The sequence below is a fragment of the Leucopleurus acutus genome (assembly GCF_964270905.1).
Source record: "Leucopleurus acutus genome assembly, chromosome: 1".
Taxonomy (NCBI): domain Eukaryota; kingdom Metazoa; phylum Chordata; class Mammalia; order Artiodactyla; family Delphinidae; genus Leucopleurus; species Leucopleurus acutus.
The window spans coordinates 49,362,306-49,383,574 of NC_139142.1; the positions used below are offsets into that span (position 1 = coordinate 49,362,306).

Genomic DNA, 21,269 nt, shown 5'->3' on the forward strand with positions numbered 1-21,269 from the left:
AGGTAACACCTTTTATATCTAAAATGTAGGACAATTTTTTTTGTGGGGAAGATGGGGGACAAAGAAACATGTTAAATGACCTTTCAAAGCAAAACTTTCATAGATTAGACCAGAGAGCTATAAACTAAGTAGGATAATTTACTGTTGTTGCCAGAGGAAATTTAATGTCCCAATGGTCTTGATCATTACAAAGACATACAGGCATTTGGTTTAAGAAGTGAAGAATCAAATACACCACTTCTTTTATTTTTTTATTGCTCCCAATTGAGAGGTACCATATCATTTTGTGTTGCCAGAAATGTAAGGTTTTGGAGAACATAGACTTGAGGGGGTGATTGTGATTGGGCCTCTGGTGAGAGTTCCGTCCAGACTGGCCAGGTGGATTTCCCCATATGTACACAGGAAATGCCGCTTCATCACACGAGAGTACCAAGCCACAGAGGCTTCTCAGAGCTGGGGAAGGATGCCGACACAGAGGATTCCCCTCCTTTGCCCCTTTAGAATAGCCCCCAAAGTACCACACTGCCTCCCCTGTGAAAACTATGGAAATCTAGAAAGCAAATGGTAATAACTAGGCATCTGATTAGAGTGATTAAATGAAAGTCTAGAATATGCCTAAAAGGCAGCAGGTCCAGGGATTAGAATCATTACTCATTCTCATTAGAATCATTTACTAACATAATTTGAATTCACAATCTTTTTTGAGGAAGGATGAGGTGTTGTCATTTACAGGAAAATTTTTAAATGATCTCAAAAACTATCACTTAATATCAAAGCCCCAAATCAGTCCTTTTTTAGAAATCCTAAACTGGTATTGAACAGTGCCATGTCATTAACTTGGAAAGCAACTGGCTAGGTTATGATACATGCCTAAAGAAGCAATTGCACTCATTCTAGGAAACATCTAACAATTTGGCATATTGTCTATTTGTCATAAATGGTCAGTGTGATGTACTAGAAACATATTTGGGAGTAATGCTAGATGTGAACTCCAAATGATATTTCCACTCTCACAGATCACCCTGCATTATCATCCTTTGTTATTTGTTAAACTGCACAGGGCTCTTATTGGCAAGATAAAATAATACATTGAAAGCAAAATTTTCTATAAAATATGCAGAGGAAAACTATCAGAGAAACAATAGGTTTTTCTATGTAGCCAAGAATAACATGAATTGAAAAAGAGTAGACAGAGATGCAAACTATCTTTAGGAAACAACTAATCTACTTATTTGAGATTTAAATGCTGCTTGGAGAGTGGAAGAAGCACCGAGTCCAATCAGATGATCAAATTTCTATTCCCACTCTGCCACTTACTAGCCACATGAGTTTAGGCAAGTCATTTTTTTTTCAGAAAAAAATTTCTCATCCATAAAATATTAAGGATAAATTAGGTGTCACTGAGATCTTTTTCAGATCTAAAATAGAATTCTATGAGTAATCATCAGGTAGTCCCCCATAGTTCTTAGCTATAAAGCGGCCCACAGGAAGAAAAATCTGGCATACAACTGATATCATACTAACAATTATTAAATCCCTGACCATAGGACTTCAACTTCACATTCTGGGTCATTTTTAAACCAAAGGTTCTTTCTCCACTCTAATTTGCCATATATTTACATATATATACAGGGTTGACAGCAAATAGCTTTACTGAAACAAAGGACTTTGAAAACTGAATTAGAAAGAATATAATCATACAGGGCTAGAACTAGAAAACTGGAAATGGGACAACCTCCATTTGGTTATGTTTTTAAATCTTTCTGACTGTTATGTTTTCCAAGTACAAAAAGACCCCCCAAAATCCTAAAGTTCTGCTGTACATGCCCAAAAGATTATTAAGTATACAAAAGAGACTGTAAATATTGTTACCTGAAGGTGCTGAAGATCATCCTCCTGCACATTTTGAGATAAGTTATATACCTTGATTAAGAAATAAAGTCAAAATGAGAAAATAATTAGCAGCATACTAAGCACTTATTTTGTTATTCTCTATTTTTTGAAATATCAATTTCACAAAATCAAACTCTCTCACATATATTTATAAGACCTTGAGAGAGGAGTAAAGAAAGCCTGAGAGACAATAAATAATGTACAATGATCATAAAATTTTTCCAGAAATACAGCAGCTACCTGATTTGGAGACAGAACATTAAAATTATTTTATGAACCTAATTCAACAATTAGTAATAAAATAATCATTCTTACAAGCATATGAAAATAATAATAATCTAGATCTTAATAACCCATATATAAAATTTTGTCTTGAAAAATTATGTTGGCTTCTTTACAATCAATTATTTAAGTCTATAGAAAGCTCCATCACATGGAAGTTAAGTTCTGAATATCATGCTTACATCCTCAAACATATGCATTATTGCTTCGCAAACAGATCACAGCATTAAGGTGAAATTTTTTTTTTCTAAGGAGGAGGATTAATATCAGTAACTTCAAAGAAAAGTTAATGATGTTTATATGTTTATGTACTGATACAAACAGTATACTTTGTGTACTTATTTAAATAACAGACCACTTCTCAGATAATAACAAAAAATAGTCATTACAAAGGACTTAGAGTTTTCAGCAAAAATATCTAATGTCTCCAGGAAAAATATAAATAGTAAATAATAAATATTTAAAAGGCAAAATCAATCTGGTTTTAATTGACTTGTGTAAATTGCACATACTGTTGACTATGAAGAAGTTAGATATTAACTTGGTATTTTAAAGGCTAATTAAATTAAGAAGTATATTTTTAAAAGTTAGTCTTACACCTACATTAATGAATAGATCAACCAGACAGAGAATCAATAAGGAAACACTGGACTTAAACAATACATTAGATCAGATTGACTTAATAGATATATAAAGATCATTCCATCAAAAAGCAGCAGAATACACATACTTCACAAGTGAACATGGAACATTCTCTAGGACAGATTATATGTTAGGTCACAAAACAAATATTAATAAATTCAAAGAAGAATGAAATCATATCAAGCAGCTTCTCCAACCACAATGGTATGAGACTTGAAATCAATCACAAGGGAAAAAAACGGGGAAAAACCCACAAAAATGCTGAGATTAAACAATGTGCTACTGAATAACCAGTGGGTCATCAAAGAAATCAAAGAAATTTTAAAAAACATAAAGATAAATGAGAGCAGAAATACAACATACCAAAATCTATGAGATGTGGCAAAAATGCTTCTGAGAAGGAAGTTCATAGCAATATAGGCCTACCTCAAAAAAACAAGAAAAATCCTGAATAAACAATCTAACTTTACACCTAAAAAGACTAGAAAAAAGAACAAACAAAGCCCAAAGTTAGCAGAAGGAAGGAAATAATAAGGATCCGAGCAGAAATAAATAAAATAGAGACTAAAACAAAAAATAGAAAACATCAATGAAACTAAGAGGTAGTTGAAAAAATAAAATCAACAAGTCATTAGCTAGACTAACCAAGAGAAAAAGAGAGAGGGCTCAAATAAATAAAATCAGAAATGAAAGAGGAGAAATTACCACTGATACCACAGAAATACAAAAGATCATAAGAGACCACTATGAACAGTTATATGCCAACAAATTGGACAACCTATAAGAAATGGATAAATTTCTAGAAACATGCAATCTTCCAAGACTGAATCATGAAGAAAAAAAAGTCTGAATAAACTGATTATTAATAAGGGATTGAAACAGGAGTCAAAAATCTCCCAACATGCAAAAGCCCAGGACCAGATGGCTTCATTGGCAAATTCTATAAAACATCCAAAGAAGATTTAATACCTAGCTTTCTAAAAATATTCCAAAAAATTGAAGAGGAGGAAAATCTTCCAAACACATCTTACGAAGCCAGCATTATCCTGACAGCAAAACCAGAGAAGGACACCAAAAAAGGAAACTACAGGCCAATATCCCTGATGAATATAGGTACAAAAATCCTCAACAAAATATCAGCAAACTGAATCCAACAATACATTAAAAGGGTCATACACCATAACTATGTGGGATTTATTCCAGGGATGCAATGATAATTTAACATCCACAAATCATTCAACACAACACATTACATTGAGAAAATGAAGGTTAAAAATCATATGATCATCTCAATAGATGCAGAAAAAGCATCTGACAAAATTCTTCCATTTATGATAAAAACTCTCAACAAAGTGGATATATAGAGGAAATGTACCTCAACATAACAAAGGCTATATATGACAAACCCAGAGCTCACATCGTACTCAAGGCAAAAGGCTGAAAGCTTTTTCTCTAAGATCAGGAACAAAACAAGGATGCCCACTCTTGCCACTGTTATTCAACATTGTGTTTGAAGTCCTAGCTACAGCAATTAGGCAAGAAAAATAAATGGCATCTAAACTGGAAAAGAAGAAGTAAAACTGTCACTGTTTGCTACTTCATGATACTTATATAGAAAACCCTGAAGACTCTAACAACAACAGAAAAACCTGTTAGAACTAATAAATGAATTCAGTAAAGTCATGGGATACAAAATCAATATACAGAAACCCGTGGCATTTCTATATACTAATAATAAACTATCTGAAAAAGAAATTAAGAAAACAATTCCATTTACAATTGCATCAATAAGAATAAAATACCTAGGAGTAGATTTAACCAAAGAGATGAAAAACCTGTACACTGAAAACTATATGTCACTGATTAAAAAGTGAAAGACACCAAAAAATGGAAAGATATTCAGTCCTCATGTATTTAATATTGTTAAAATGTCCATACTACCCAAAGCAATCTATAGATTCAATGAAATCCCTATCAAAATGCCAAATGCATACTTTATAGAACTAGAACAAATAATTCTAACATTTGTATGGAATCAAAGAAGCCCCTGAATAGTCAAAACAATCTTGAGAAAGAAGAACAAATCTGGAGGTATCACACTCCCTGATTTTAAACTTTATTACAAAGCTATAGTAATCAAACTAGCATGGTACTGGCACAAAAAAGACACATAAATAAATGGAATGGAATTGAAAACCCAGAAATAAACCTATACATATATGGACAAGTAATCTATGATAAAGGAGCAAAGAATGTACAAAAAAGAGAAAGGACAGTCTCTTCAATAAATGGTGCTGGAAAAACTGGACAGCCACAAGCAAAAGAATGAAACAAGACCACTATCTTACACCACACACAAAAATTAACTCAAAGTGGATTAAAGACTTGAATGTAAGACCTTAAACCATAAATTCCTAGAAGAAAACACAGGTGGTAACCTCACTGGCATCTGTCTTAGTTATGCTTTTGTGGATCTGATTTGAAAGGCAAGGGAAACAAAAGTTAAAATAAACAAATGGGACTATATCAAACTGAAAAGCTTTTGCAGAGTGAAGGAAACCATCATTAAAACGTAAAGGCAACCTACCGAATGGGAGAAGATATTTGCAAATCATATATCCAATAAGGGGCTAATATCCAAAATATATAAAGAACTCATACAACTCAGCATCAAACAACCCAATTAAAAAATGGGCAGAGGATCTGAATAGACATTTTTCAAAAGACATACAAATGGCCAACAGGCACCAGAAAAGATGTTCAACATCACTAATTATCAGGGAAATGCAAAACAAACCACAATGAGATACCACCTCCCACCTGTTAGAATGGCTATTATTGAAAAGATAAGAAATAATACATGTTGGAGAGGATATGGAGAAAAGGGAACCCTCATACACTGTTGGTGGAATTGTTAATTTGTGCAGCCACTAGGGAAAACAGTATGGAGATTCTTCAAAAAGTTCAGAACAGAACTACCATATGACCCAGCAATTCCACATCTGGGTATTTACCTGAAAAGCATGAAAACAATATTCAAAAGGATATATGCACCCCTATGTTCAATGCAACATTATTTACAATAGCCAAGATATGGAAACACCTTTAGCATACAACAATGGATGAATGGATAATGAAGATGTAACACACACACACACACACCACACACTGGAATACTACTTGGCCATAAAAAAGAAGGAAATCCAGACTTTGTGACAACATGGATGGACCTTGATGGTATTATGCTAAATGAAATAGATCATATGGATAAAGACAAATACCATGTGATTTTACTCATAAGTGGAATCTAAAAACAAAATGAACAAATAAAATAAAAATGAACTCATAGAGATCAGATTAGTGGTTACCTGGGGAGAAGGGGGGTGAGGGCTGGGCAAAATGGATAAAGGGGGTAACTGTATAGTGATGGGTAGTAACTAGACTTGTGGTGGTGATCACTGTATACAGATGTTGAACTATAATGCTATACACCTGAAACTTATATAATAATTTTTTTAAAAAGCTAGGTAATCATAGGTTATAATCATGACTTATTTTAAAGTCCTTTACAAAAAAATTCAGTCTTCCTTCTATCCATCCTTTCACTGTCCTAACTACACATAATGCCCTGGCTGCCGGTTCACTAGCTCCATTCTCCCCACATACTTATAATTTCAGCTTTGACTTACTCATCCTAACCTCTTTGCCTTTCCTACCTTTTAAAACTATTTTACCTTTCTTTGATGGTCTGCTTCTTGGTTACTGTCTCTTCTTGCTCTTTCCGGTGAATAGAAAATCTAAAAATTGTCTTAAAATTTTTAGGCTATGTGTTCTGTGATCATAGTAAAACCCTCAAGGACTTTCAGGACAATTTATAAAGCACACAGTAACTTCAAAAACAATACTTAAAAAAAGAGAGAGGAAAAAAGGAAAGAAAGACATTTACTTTCCTAAATGCACATTAAGATACTATAAAAAGTTGTGAACATATATAAATGTTTCTACTGGCTATATAAAACAAAATTTGCATTTATAAATCTTATTTCATTAAATGTAACTAATAATAGGTAGTCTCAGTGTATCTACATACATTATAAGATTTAATATTATTGACTTTATTGTAGGCTTGAAATAGAAAAAATTATCAATAAGACAATATAACATTTTCTGACTAAAGCAGGCAATTTGAAAACTGATCAGAAATTAGATTATAGTAATAAAACAATTCCACTCTTAAGGAAATCATAAGAACTGGTATGCTAATTGAGTCAAATAATAGATGTAATTTACCATTTCTGTTGTTTGTCTCACTACCACATGTATATAGAAATACATATATTCATAATTTTTATTTAAAGAAACATCCATCAAAATGGATTTATTTTATTCCATACCTGTATTGAGCTGATCATTGTGCTAAGGGCAAATACTGTGGCCGAATCTCTCAAAGTTGACTGACTATCAAAGGTTCCCTGAGTATCCATCAATAGCACTGCAACCTATAGGCAAGTAGAGTACATTATTGATATTTTATAGAACATGCAGGGTATTAGGGTTACTACAAAGTTAACACCATAAGAACTAAAGCAAACCATTAGCAATGAATACTTAATAGGTAATTTTTCACATGTGCCATGAATGCCACTGAAAATAAAAATATTAATTACCTGCTGACTAGTATAATGATTAATTTTCACTGGTAATCCAACATAACAGAAATAGCACTGAAACAAAATATAGATGTTAGCTAGCTGATCTGCTGTTCTATTGTCCCTATGATTTTGCCTTCTGTGATCAGTAGAAAGGGAAACTGGGAACATGAAATAGGATGCTACCCACTTCCCTTTTAAACTTCATGTCAAGCGGTCAAAATTAGTTTTCAAAAGAGCATTTTGGAGGATCCTGAAAAGTGGTAACTGTTGGCAAGTGAAAACTCAATTTTCTTTAAGAAGTTCACACCATACCTTTTTACCGTCAGGTTTATTGATAAGGAAGATTTCACTCCATATCTGGATTCCCGTGGTCTCTCGTTCAGACCCACCTCTCCACGAAAAGCCAGTCAATGGTTCATTGTAATCTCCAACCCAATCAACTGATTCCTATAAATTAAGAAAGTCTATGATATTGAACTACATATGTAGTACAGGTTCTTCCACTCATCCATACCAGTTTGAATCCCTCTCCAACTCTAGACAAAAGGAAACAACGTATGCACATCTATTATATTGATACAATTACTTTATTTACTCATCCAAAAAATAATTATGAAGGAGCAACCATCTGTCACATTTTATGCTACATCCTGGGGATACAAAGATATCACTCCAGATAAGCGGAAGCTCACAGCCTAACGGGGGACAGACATGCTAACAAACCATTATGATGCACTATATGCATGCCAAAATGGGCGTGTATATTAGATATACATGGAAGCATAGGAAAAGAAACAACTAACTCTTGGTCAGTTAAGACTTCATAGGAGAAGTGATATTACAGCTAAGACTTGAAGGATGTTTAGGAACTTTCCAGGTGAGCAAACTCAGGGAGGGCATTCCAGAAACAAAGAAATAAAGGTATGAGAGAGCATATTATGTCAGGATATACACAATAATAATATACACAAATGTTTTGCTATTGGGGGAGGAGGGAGCGAACAGCAGGAGGAGAAGTACCTAGTTAAAAAAAAAAATCTGTTACACTTTAATCTGAGCAAATGCTATTTAACATAAGCAACATGACAAGCGTTATTGAGTATTTTATTGTAATGTTTATCGCACAGTTAAAATTATGAATATGCCTAAAGCTATATAATCCCAAAGAATGGAAAGTATACTAATTTTGTTCACTCAATTTTCCCACCTACGTTAAGTGTGTACTAATGTTGGTATGATAGAAATAGAAAGTGGTAAGAATTTTGTTTGCTTTCAAAGCCTGGAAGTATTTTGGTTGTTCTGTTCTTAATTTGTTTGGACTGAGGCTAGAGATAGAAGATGTTAAAGTTAACATTACCAAGTTGTTCACAAATACCCTACCTATAAAAGATCAATCCGAAATGGATAATTATGATATAAATGCATAATACAAAGTTCCTTTGGGTAGTATGTCTATTCTGCCTCAACACCCATATTGGCACCCGAATTACTAAGGGTAAAAGGGTAGAAAAAAAATACTGGTGTGCTCTCTACTACTAACCTTCTGTTCCCCGACTGTAATCTCCTATTTATTCTTCTGCTTTTGGTTGATCCTAGGTCCCTTAAAGTCTCCTTTCTATGCCACACTATTGTCTCAAATGTTATGACACTGTTGGCTGCCTTTTGGGGGTGGGTTAAGGGTGAGACTGAGTGGGAAAAGATAACAGAACTTTGTGGGATAACAGCAACATACACTTGATAGGTTTTGGGGCTACCCAGGTATTTACATTTTCAAAAAAAAGCAAATGTACTTCAGATTGGTGCATGTAACTATATGTAAATTTTACAACAATAGAAAAAAACTAAATAAATACTGAAATATATAATAATGATGTATATTGAAATATTTATAGGGAAGCATACTGAAGTCAACAATTTACTTTGAAATGAACCAAAAAATAAGATGGAGCAATGGATTGAAACAGGGAAGAATAGCTGGAGACACAGGTGATAAAGCAAGAATATTAATGTTAATGGTAGAATCTAGGTAGTGCATATCCAGGTGTCTACGGTAAAATTCTTTTAACTCTGCATGCATGAAAAATGTCATAATAAATGTTGGGGGGAAAATGATTATAATAAAAACTATGACAAAAGTTATTTGACATTTTAAACACTATTTAACATGTAAAGTTTATAACCATATCACTGTACTTGTCTATTTTCAAAGAGCTTAAAAAATAAGTTACGTTCTAAGGGAAATGTAGCAAAGTGGCTTCAGACAAAAGTGGCCTATATAGTTTGGTGCCGACAGCACCAAAGTTGGAAGGGTTACACGATAGCATTTTTAAACTAGTTCATCTTTAGGGAACATAATAATGGAAGTATTGGACACTACTACTAAATAAAAACACAAAGTCATAAAAGCACAGAAATCAGAAAACTTTTCAAAGCACCTCTTCCCTACCTGCTTATACATGTATCTCAACATGAAGTCCATCAGGAATGATTTTCCTTTTCTAAATGCTCCAGCAACAGATACAGCAACGACCTCCTTGTCCCTGATAGCCTCTGAGAGAAGGATCCGATTTAGTGCAGTTTCATCTAATTCAAAGGAATGGTCATCTCTGACAATGAGAACTTGGACTGGTCCTGCCTTTTTCACTGGCTCTTCCTCTTCAGAGCTCCATTCATACCCCTTTTCTGAAAAGCCGCCTATTGAATAAAATAAGAATTTATTCAGCAAATTATCTCAAAACACAGGAAATGTATATGTACCTCTCAACATTCAAACCTCTGAAACAGGAGCACAGTGGAATTAGAAATGTTCATTTTATTGACATATATTGATGTCATTTACACCATATCTCCAACTTACATCTGGTCTTTCTGATCAAGTGGCCAAATCAAACAGAATTTTATTTTTAAGAAAGCTCTAAATCAGTGCAGAGATCTCTGTTTGCTGAGTAAGAAAAAAAAAAAATCAAAGCAAAGGACTCTACTTTTGGAGAAGAATAAAATAGCCTTAGTTTACACTTAATCCCTTAGAAATAAGTTTAGTTATTCACATGAAAGATCCTTGCAACACTTCTTAAAGCTGAACATGCATATGCATAAATACACAGAGGGACTCAAAATCACATATTCTTGAAACTGGAATAAATCTCTAAAGCACCCAGTTCAGCTCCGTCCAATGCATGCAACCCACCTACAAAATCCTAAACTCTTAATTGTCTAAAATTATATCTTGTAGCAATGGAAGTTACAGATAATTAAATTGGGTAGGGCCAGATTACAGAAGACCTTCAAATCTATGGAAAAGAGGTCTGGATATAATTCAATTAAAAAAAAATAAGAAGCTTTTCGAAAGTTACTTTGTGTGGAGAGCTTATAAAAAAGGTTTGTGACTCTGGGAAATTACTAAATCTCTCAGTTCCTCCAACTGTAAAACAGAAACTATTAATAGTACCTATTTAATAGGGTTGTTGAAAAGATTAAGGGAGGTACTATATGTAAAGTGTTGAGAACAGTGCTTGGCACACAGCAAGCTCATAAAGGTTAGCTATTATCATCATCACCACCACCACTACCTTGGGATTATAAACTGAACTAAGTATTCCCAGAAGTTTCTGCCTATTTTCTATAAATTTATATGTGTTTGTGTGTGCATGTCTGTGTGTGTTCACATGTGTGTGTTTTCAGAGTTTTCTATTTAATTGTCAGAAATACTGTTTTTGACAGAGGTCCTCTTTTAGAAATCATCCCTAATATACAAGAATTTTAGAACGCTAGACCTTGGCATTTGCAGTATATTACAAAACAACTTCAATGTGTCAAGTGACACATTCTTATATCCATAGCCTTCTTAATGTAACTTTGTAATGTCCTCCCACTTTGACTCCGGGGTCAGCCATGCAATTTGTTTTAGCAGACATGACACAGCAGAGACTTGAAAAAGCACTTGTGTGTTTCCATTTTGCTCTTTTGTCTCTGCCATTCAGCATGAGAATATTCCCAGACTAGTCTGCTGCAGGATGAGAGACACTTGGAGCAGAGGCAAACTGCCCAGGTCCAGCCAAGGCCCACAGCAAGCCAACCCCCAGCCACATGAGGGAGCCCAGTCAGGATCAACAGATTTGTCTAACAACCATTTCAACATGTGACCAATAAATACTATTGTTCTATGCCCCTGAGGTTTTGTGACTATTTATTATGCAGCATAACAGGCAATAAATAACTGATACACCCTACAACCCCTTCCTCTAGAAAGGCAGTATAGTGTAGTGGTTAAAAACACAGGCTCTGGAACCAGACTGCTGAGATTCCAATCAAGACTTCCCCATTTCTTAGCTGAGTAACCTTAGATAAGTTGTTTAACCGCTTTGTGTCTACCTCATAAAGTTGCTGTGACTTAATATATGCATGTAACACACTTAGAACACTGGCTGGTATATGTACTGGTATATGCTATTAGCATTATTACAGATTTACGAAACTAAAGCCAAATATGTAACTGACTTTGCCCAAGGGAAATAAATGCAATATCTATATCAGGCAACCTACCATGGATGCCTTCTTGTGTTATTTATTTATTGCTTTCAATATTGCAGCAAGGTATTATTATCTGTATTTTTGACACATGAGGAAGAACTAACTGGATTAAGTAACTTTCCCAAGATCACACCCACTAGAGTTCACATAGTAACTGTCAATTTCGGTTTAGATCCCAGGTAATTAAACTTTAATCTCAGAACTTTCCACTATAACATTCTGCCTCTTTAGTGGAAATCAAATAACTTTTGGACAACACATAAATGGGCTCATTTGCTTTCTATCAAAAGAACAGAAAGTCAAAACATACATCAATTAATTCCTCAGATCAGATATATGACCTAGCCTCAAATCAACCCTTAATAATATTAATTTTGAAATAAACTGGGCTCTTAAATAACCTTTCATCCAAATTTTTGAAAACATATTTAAATAGACATTCTTCATTATGTCTGTCTGATAAGAAGTCTCATAACTAGAGAAAAACAAGGCAGTTATATTTCTCAGCATAATTTTAAATGAGTTTTCAGATCATATTGATGTATGTATACACATATATCACATTGATAACTACATATATTGCTGTTCATCTATAAGATAATGTCATTGAAATACTACAAATCTAACACATAATTTTAGTTTTTCATTAGTGGAGATAGACATACACAATTACTTTCTGAGCAACAGTATGAAGTATCTGCAGACAACAAAACCACTGCATTAGCCATGAATCACAGTTGTTCTCTCTGCAAAGTTAAGAAAAATTGATTTTACATCCAACAGACAATAGCTTCTATATTGCCATATCACATATGCTGGAGTCAGAGTCTTTGTTTAAATCCTAGCTTCACAACTTACACATATAAGAAGTTGTGTAAGTTATTTCACCTCCTAACGACTCACCATCTTCCATATGAAAAATGAGATTAAGAATGGTACCTATGGGACTTCCCTGGTGGTGCAGTGGTTGAGAATCTGCCTGCCAATGCAGGGGACACAGGTTCGACCCCCTGGTCCAGGAAGATCTCACATGCTGCAGCTACTAAGCCTCTGTGCCACAACTACTGAGCCTGTGCTCTGAAGCCTGCGAGCCACACCTACTGAAGCCCGCGCACCTAGAGTTCATGCTTCGCAACAAGAGAAGCCACTGCAATGAGAAGCCCGTACACTGCAACGAAGAGTAGCTCCCGCTCACCGCAACTAGAGAAAGCCTGCGCACAGCAACGAAGACCCAATGCAGCCATAAATAAATAAATAAAAGAATGGTACCTACATCCGAGGCTTTGTGATGATTAAATGAAGTAATATTTATTAAATGAAGACCAAAGAGCTTGATAAATATTACGTGCCTAATGATGGTGACCACCTAATATTGCTATTATTTATTACCTATTCATATTTTATTCCAGCATTACTTACCCATCTAATTTCAGCCTCAGTAAAAGGTCCTTTCTGAGGGCAACAACACATTCTTTGATGAACCTCCTTACTTATGGTGTAGTTTTAATCTGCATATACAACTGATGTGAATCAGGAAGGCTGGCTAGACATAATATTTTGGATAGAAAAACATCTTCATAGTTGAAAACTAGATCACAACTTTCTACAGACTGAAATAATTCTCTAAGATTGCTTGTAGCTAACTACATATATGCAAGAGGTACTCTGAATGGAATTTCTGGGTTGTAATTTTTTTCAAATATTCAACTTCACAACGTGTTCAGAAATTTTTTCTAAGTGACTGTAGCAAATTCTCACTCCCCACCCACTCCCAGCAGTTTATTAGACAGTCTATTGATTCACATTCTTTCCAACACTCGGTTTTGCCTGACTTTTAAAGTTTTGTCCATTGGATAGGTATAAAATAAGTAAGTGGGGCTTCCCTGGTGGCACAGTGGATGAGAGTCCGCCTGCCGATGCAGGGGACATAGGTTCGTGCCCCAGTCCGGGAAGATCCCACATGCTGTGGAGCGGCTGGGCCCATGAGCCATGTCCGCTGAGCCTGCGCGTCCGGAGCCTGTGCTCCGCAACGGGAGAGGCTGCAACAGTGAGAGGCCTGCGTACCGAAAAAAAAAATAATAAAAATAAGTAAGTGGTCTCTCACTGTAGTCCTGACGTACATTTCTCTAAATGCTAATGAAGTGAGGACATGCCTTTTGTTCATTTTTTTCTATTAGATTGTCTTTTTCTTAATGATTTATAGTGGTTCTTTATATATTTTGAATGCTAGACCTTTGTTAGTTATGTGTATAGCAAAAATCCTCTGCTTGTCGTTTCACTTTCCTTAAGCTGTTAATGATGAACAGCAATTATTAATTTTGACATAGTAGATTTTATTATTTTATCATTAGCACTTTGTATGTCATGTTTAAGAAATTACTCCTTACAAAATCATAAAAGACATTCATATATATTGTTCTAGTTTTTAAGTTTTGCTTTTGATATTTAAGTTCTTAATCAACCAGGAGCTGCTAACTGTATAAGAGGTGAGATAGAATTCCAACTTGATTTTTTCAATATGAGTAACAAAGTTTTCAGATTTCTATTTAACAAAGACTCTAGTGGTCTGCCATGTCATAGTTAAGAGTTACACACACACACATACACACACACACACACGGACTCAGAAAGAGACAGGGAGACAGAGAAAGAGAGACTGTGTTTCTGACCTTGCAATTTTTTTTTCTTTTTTTTAACATATTTTTTTAAACATCTTTATTGGAGTATAACGGCTTTACAATGGTGTGTTAGTTACTGCTATATAACAAAGTGAATCACCTATACATATACATATATACCCATATCTCCTCCCTCTTGCGTCTCCCTTCCACCCTCCCTATTCTACCCCTCTAAGTGGTCACAAAGCACCAAGCTGATCTCCCTGTGCTATGCCGCTGCTTCCCACTAGCTATCTATTTTACATTTGGTAGTGTATATATGTCCATGCCACTCTCTCACTTCGTCCCAGCATACCCTTCCCCCTCCCCGTGGACTCAAGTCCACTCTTTATGTCTGTGTCTTTATTCCTATCCTGCCCATAGGTTCTTCAGAAGCATTTTTTTTTTAGATTCCATATTTATGTGTTACCATATGGTATTTGTTTTTCTCTTTCTGAATTACTTCACTCTGTATGACAGACTCTAGGTCCAACCACCTCACTAAAAATAACTCAATTTCGTTTCTTTTTATGGGTAATATTCCATTGTATATATGCGCCATATCTTCTTTATCCACTCATGTGTCGATGGACACTTAAGTTGCTTCCATGTCCTGGCTATTGTAAATTGAGCTGCAATGAACAATGTGGTACATGACTCTTTTTGAATTATGGTTTTCTCAGGGTATACGCCCAGTAGTGGGATTACAGGATCAAATAGTACTTCTATTTTTACTTCTTTTAAGGAACCTCCACACTGTTCTCCATAGTGGCTGTATCAATTTACATTGCCACCAACAGTGTAGGAGGGTTCCCTTTTCTCCACACCCTCTCCAGCATTTATTGATTGTAGATTCTTTGATGGTGGCCATTCTGACTGGTGTGAGGTGATACCTCATTGTAGTTTTGATTTGCATTTCTCTAATAATAAGTGATATTGAGCATCCTTTCTTGTGTTTGTTGGCATTCTGTATATCTTCTTTGAAGAAATGTCTATTTAACTCTTCTGCCCATTTTTGGATTGGGTTGTTTGTTTTTTTGATATTGAGCTGCATGAGCTGCTTGTAAATTTTGGAGATTAATCCTTTGTCAGTTGCTTCATTTGCAAACATTTTCTCCCACTCTGAGGGTTGTCTTTTGGTCTTGTTTATGGTTTCCTTTGCTGTGCAAAAGCCTTGAAGTTTCGTTAGGTCCCATTTGTTTATTTTTGTTTTTATTTCCATTTCTCTAGGAGGTGGGTCAAAAAGGATCTTGCTGTGATTTATGTCATACAGTGTTCTGCCTATGTTTTCCTCTAAGAGTTTTATAGTGTCTGGCCTTACACTTAGGTCTTTAATCCATTTTCAGTTTATTTTTGTTTATGGTGTTAGGGAGTGTTCTAATTTCATTCTTTTACATGTAGCTGTCCAGTTTTCCCAGCCCCACTTATTGAAGAGGCTGTCTTCTCCATTGTATATTCTTGCCTCCTTTATCAAATATAAGGTGACCCTATGTGCATGGGTTTATCTCTGGGCTTTTTATCCTGTTCCATTGATCTTTCTGTTTTTGTGCCAGTACCATACTGTCTTGATTCCTGTAGCTTTGTAATATAGTCTGAAGTCCAGGTGCCAGATTACTCCAGCTCTGTTTTTCTTTCTCAAGATTGCTTTGGCTATTCGGGGTGTTTTGTGTTTCCATACAAATTGTGAAATTTTTTGTTCTACTTCTGTGAAAAATGACATTGGTAGTTTGAAAGGGATTGCAATGAATCTGTAGATTACTTTGGGTAGTATAGTCATTTTCACAATGTTGATTCTTCCAATCCAAGCACATGGGATATACCTCCATCTGTTTGTATCATCTTTAATTTCTTTCATCAGTGTCTTACAGTTTTCTGCATATAGGTCCTTTGTCTCCTTAGGTAGGTTTATTCCTAGGTATTTTATTCTTTTTGTTGCAATGGTAAATGGGAGTGTTTCCTTAATTTCTCTTTCAGTTTTTTCATCATTAGTGTATAGGAATGCAAGAGATTTCTGTGCATTAATTTTTTTTTTTTTTTTTTTTTTTTGCGGTACGTGGGCCTCTCACTGCTATGGCCTCTCCCGTTGTGGAGCACAGGCTCCAGATGTGCAGGCTCAGTGGCCATGGCTCACGGGCCCAGCCGCTCTGCGGCACGTGGGATCTTCCTGGACTGGGGCATGAACCCGTGTCCCCTGCATCAGCAGGCGGACTCTCAACCACTGCGCCACAAGGGAAGCCCTGTTGGAAGATTTTTAATCACAGTTTCAATTTCAGTGCTTGTGATTGGTCTGTTTATATTTTCTATTTCTTCCTGGTTCAGTCTCAGAAGGTTGTGCTTTTCTAAGAATTTGTCCATTTCTTCCACTTTGTCCATTTTATTGGCATATAGTTACTTGCAGTAATCTCTCATGATCCTTTGTATTTCTGCAGTGTCAGTTGTTACTTCTTTTTCATTTCTAATTCTATTCATTTGAGTCTTCTCCCTTTTTCTCTTGATGAGTCTGGCTAATGGTTAATCAATTTTGCTTATCTTCTCAAAGAACCAGCTTTTAGTTTAATTGATCTTTGCTATAATTTCCTTCATTTCTTTTTCATTTATTTCTGCTCTGATCTTATGATTTCTTACCTTTCTTTAACTTTGGGGGTTTTTCGTTCTTTCTCTAATTGCTTTAGGTGTAACGTTAGTTTGTTTATTTCAGGTATTTCTTGTTTGTTGAGGTAGGATTGTCGTGTTATAAACTTCCCTCTTAGAACTTCTTTTGCTGTGTCCCATATGTTTGGGTCATCGTGTTTTCACTGTTATTTGTTTCTTGGTATTTTTTGATTTCCTCTTTGATTTCTTCAATGATCTCTTAGTTAATTAGTAGTGTATTGTTTAGCCTCCATGTGTTTGTATTTTTTACAGATTATTTCCTGTAACTGACATCTAGTCTCATAGCGCTGTGGTCGTACAAGATACTTGATATGATTTCAATTTTCTTAAATTTACCAAGGCTTGATTTGTGACCCAAGATATGATCTATCCTGGAGAATGTTCCATGAGCACTTGAGAAGAAAGTGTATTCTGTTGTTTTTGGATTTTCCTATAAATATCAGTTAAGTCCATCTTGTTTAATGTATAATTTAAAGCTTGTGTTTCCTTACTTATTTTCATTTTGGATGATCTGTGCACTAGTGAAAGCGGGGTGTTAGAGTCCCCTACTATGATTGTGTTACTGTCTATTTCCCCTTTTATGGCTGTTAGCATTTGCCTTATGTACTGAGGTACTCCTATACTGGGTGCATAAATATTTACAATTGTTATATCTTTTTCTTGGATTGATCCCTTGATCATTATGTAATGTCCTTCTTTGTCTCTTGTAATAGTCTTTATTTTAAAGTCTATTTTGTCTGAATATGAGAATTGCTACTCCAGTTTTCTTTTGATTTCCATTTGCATGGAGTATCTTTTTCCATCCCTTCACTTTCAGACTGTATGTGTCCCTAGGTCTGAAGTGGGTCTCTTGTAGACAGCATATATATGGGTCTTGTTTTTTTTATCCATTCAGCCAGTCTATATCTTTTGGTTGGAGCATTTAATCCATTTACATTTAAGGTAGTTATCAATATGTACGTTCCTATTACCATTTTCTTAATTGTTTTGGGTTTGTTATTGTAGGTCTTTTCCTTCTCTTGTGTTTCCTGCCTAGAGAAGTTTCTTTAGCATTTCTTATAAAGCTGGTTTGGTGGTGCTGAATTCTCTTAGCTTTTGCTTGCCTGTAAAGGTTTTAATTTCTCTGTTGAATCTGAATGAGATCCTTGCTGGGTAGGGTAATCTTGGTTGTAGACTTTCCCCTTTCATCACTTTAAATATGTCTTGCTACTCCCTTCTGGCTTGCAGAGTTTCCGCTGAAAGATCAGCTGTTAACCATACGGAGATTCCCTTGTATGTCATTTGTTTTTCCCTTGCTGCTTTTAATATTTTTTATTTGTATTTAATTTTTGATAGTTTGATTAATATGTGTCTTGGCGTGTTTCTCCTTGGATTTACCCTGTATGGGACTCTCCGCTCTTCCTGGACTTGATTATTTCCTTTCCCATATTAGGAAAGTTTTCAACTATAATTTCTTCAAATATTTTCTCAGTCCCTTTCTTTTTGTCTTCTTCTTCTGGGACCCCTATAATTCGAATGTTGGTGCATTTTATGTTGTCCCAGTGGTCTCTGAGACTGTCCTCAATTCTTTTGATTCTTTTTTCTTTATTCTGCTCTGTGGTAGTTATTGCCACTATTTTATCTTCCAGGTCACTTACCTGTTCTTCTGCCTCAGTTATTCTCCTATTGATTCCTTCTAGAGAATTTTTAATTTCATTTATTGTGTTGTTCATCATTGTTGGTTTGCTCTTTAGTTCTTCTAGGTCATTGTAAAATGTTTCTTGTGTTTTCTCCATTCTAGTTCCAAGATTTTGGATCATCTTTACTATCATTACTCTGAATTCTTTTTCAGGTAGGCTGCCTATTTCCTCTTCATTTGTTTGATCTGGTGGGTTTTTACCCTGCTCTTTCATCTGCTCCATGTTTCTCTGTCTTCTCATTTTGCTTAACTTACTCTGTTTGGGGTCTCCTTTTTGCAGGCTGCAGGTTCGTATTCCCATTGTTTTTGGTGTCTGCCCCCAGTGGCTAAGGTTGGTTCAGTGGGTTGTGTAGGCCTCTATGTTTTGGTGGATGAGGCTGGATCTTGTCTTTCTGGTGGGCAGGACCACATCCAGTGGTGTGTTTTGGGGTGTATGTGACCTTATTATGATTTTAGGCAGCCTCTCTGCTAATGGGTGGAATTGTGTTCCTCTCTTGCTAATTGTTTGGCATAGGGTGTCCAGCACTGTAGCTTGCTGGTCATTGATTGGAGCTGGGTCTTAGCGTTGAGATGGAGATCTCTGGGAGAGCTTTTACCATTTGATACTCCATGGAGCCAGGAGGTCTCTGGTGGACCGATGTCCTGAACTCAGCTCTCCCACCTCAGAGGTACAGGCCTGACACCCGGCCCAAGCATGAAGACCCTGTCAGCCACAGGGCTCAGAAAAAAGGGAGAAAAAAAGAAAGAAAGAAAGTAAAGTAAAATAAAATAAAATCAATTATTAAAATAAAAAATTATTAAAAATAAAAAAATAAAAAGTCATAAAAAAAGGAAAGAAGAGAGCAACCAAGCCAAAAAACAAATCCACTAATGATAACAGGTGCTAAAAAGTATACTAAAAAAAAAACCCCAAAAAACAGAACCCTAGGATAAATGTTAAAAGCAAAGCTATACAGACAAAATCACATAAAGAATCATACACATATACACACACAAAAAGAGAAAAAGGAAAAAAAATATATATATTTTAAAAAAGAGAGCAACCAAATCAATAAAGAAATCTAGCAATGATAATAAACTCTAATTACTAAACTAAGATAAACATAAAACAAGAAACAAATTAGATGCAGAAAGCAAACCCCAAGTCTACAGTTGCTCCCAAAGTCCACCGCCTCAATTTTAGGTTGATTCGTTGTCTATCCAGGTATTCCACAGATGCAGGGTACATCAAGTTGATTGTGGAGATTTAATCTGCTGCTCCTGAGGCTGCTGGGAGAGATTACCCTTTCTCTTCTTTGTTCACACAGCTCCTGGGGTTCAGCTTTGGATTTGGCCCCGCCTCTGCGTGTAGGTCACGTGAGGGCGTCTGTTTCCTGCCCAGACAGGATGGGGTTAAAGGAGCAGCTGATTCGGGGGCTCTGGCTCACTCAGGCCGGGTGGAGGGAGGGGTAAGGAATGCGGGGCAAGCCTGCTGTGGCAGAGGCCAGCGTGATGTTGCACCAGCCCGAGGCACACCATGTGTTCTCCCGGGGAAGTTGTCCCTGGATCACGGGACTCTGGCAGTGACGGGCTGCACAGGCTCCTGGGAGGGGAGGCGTGGATAGTGACCTGTGCTTGCACACAGGCTTCTTCATGGCTGCAGCAGCAGCCTTAGCGTTTCATGCCTGTCTGTGCTGATAGCTGCAGTTTGCTCCCATCTCTGGAGCTCATTTAGGCGGTGCTCTGAATCCCCTCTCCTCACGCACCCCACAACAATGGTCTCTTGCCTCTTAGGCAGGTCCAGACTTTTTCCCGGACTCCCTCGTGGCTAGCTGTGGCGCACTAGCCCCCTTCAGGCTGTGTTCACGCAGCCAGCCCCAATCCTCTCCCTGGGATCTGACCTCCGAAGCCCGAGCCTCAGCTCCCAGCCCCCACCTGCCCCAGCGGGTGAGCAGACAAGGCTCTCAGGCTGGTGAGTGCTGGTCGGCACTGATCCTCTGTGCAGGAGTCTCTCTGCTTTGCCCTCTGCACCCCTGTTGCTGCGCTCTCCTCCGTGGCTCTGAAGCTTCCCCCACCCCCCGTCTCTGCCAGTGAAGGGGTTTCCTAGTGTGTGGAAACTTTTCCTCTTTCACAGCTCCCTCCCAGAGGTGCAGGTCCTGTCCCTATTCTTTTGTCTCTGTTTTTTCTTTTGCCCTACCCAGGTATGTGGGGAGTTTCTTGCCTTTTGGGAAGAAGGTCTGAGGTCTTCTGCCAGCGTTCAGTAGGTGTTCTGTAGTTGTTCCATGTGTAGATGTATTTGTGGTG

The 21,269-nt window shown here is 36.5% G+C and overlaps 1 protein-coding gene across 1 annotated transcript in view; it reads right to left on the reverse strand.

Annotated features, from left to right (window-relative positions):
* Positions 1–21,269, reverse strand: part of ATL1 (atlastin GTPase 1) — a gene marked incomplete at both ends in the record, with an annotated part of 77,764 nt that overhangs the window by 28,478 nt on the left and 28,017 nt on the right. The window contains 4 exons of the mRNA XM_082832358.1: positions 1,873–1,923; positions 7,212–7,316; positions 7,782–7,916; positions 9,916–10,163. Of these exons, the coding sequence (XP_082688484.1) occupies positions 1,873–1,923; positions 7,212–7,316; positions 7,782–7,916; positions 9,916–10,163 (539 nt within the window). The remainder of the gene's footprint in view (positions 1–1,872; positions 1,924–7,211; positions 7,317–7,781; positions 7,917–9,915; positions 10,164–21,269) is intronic.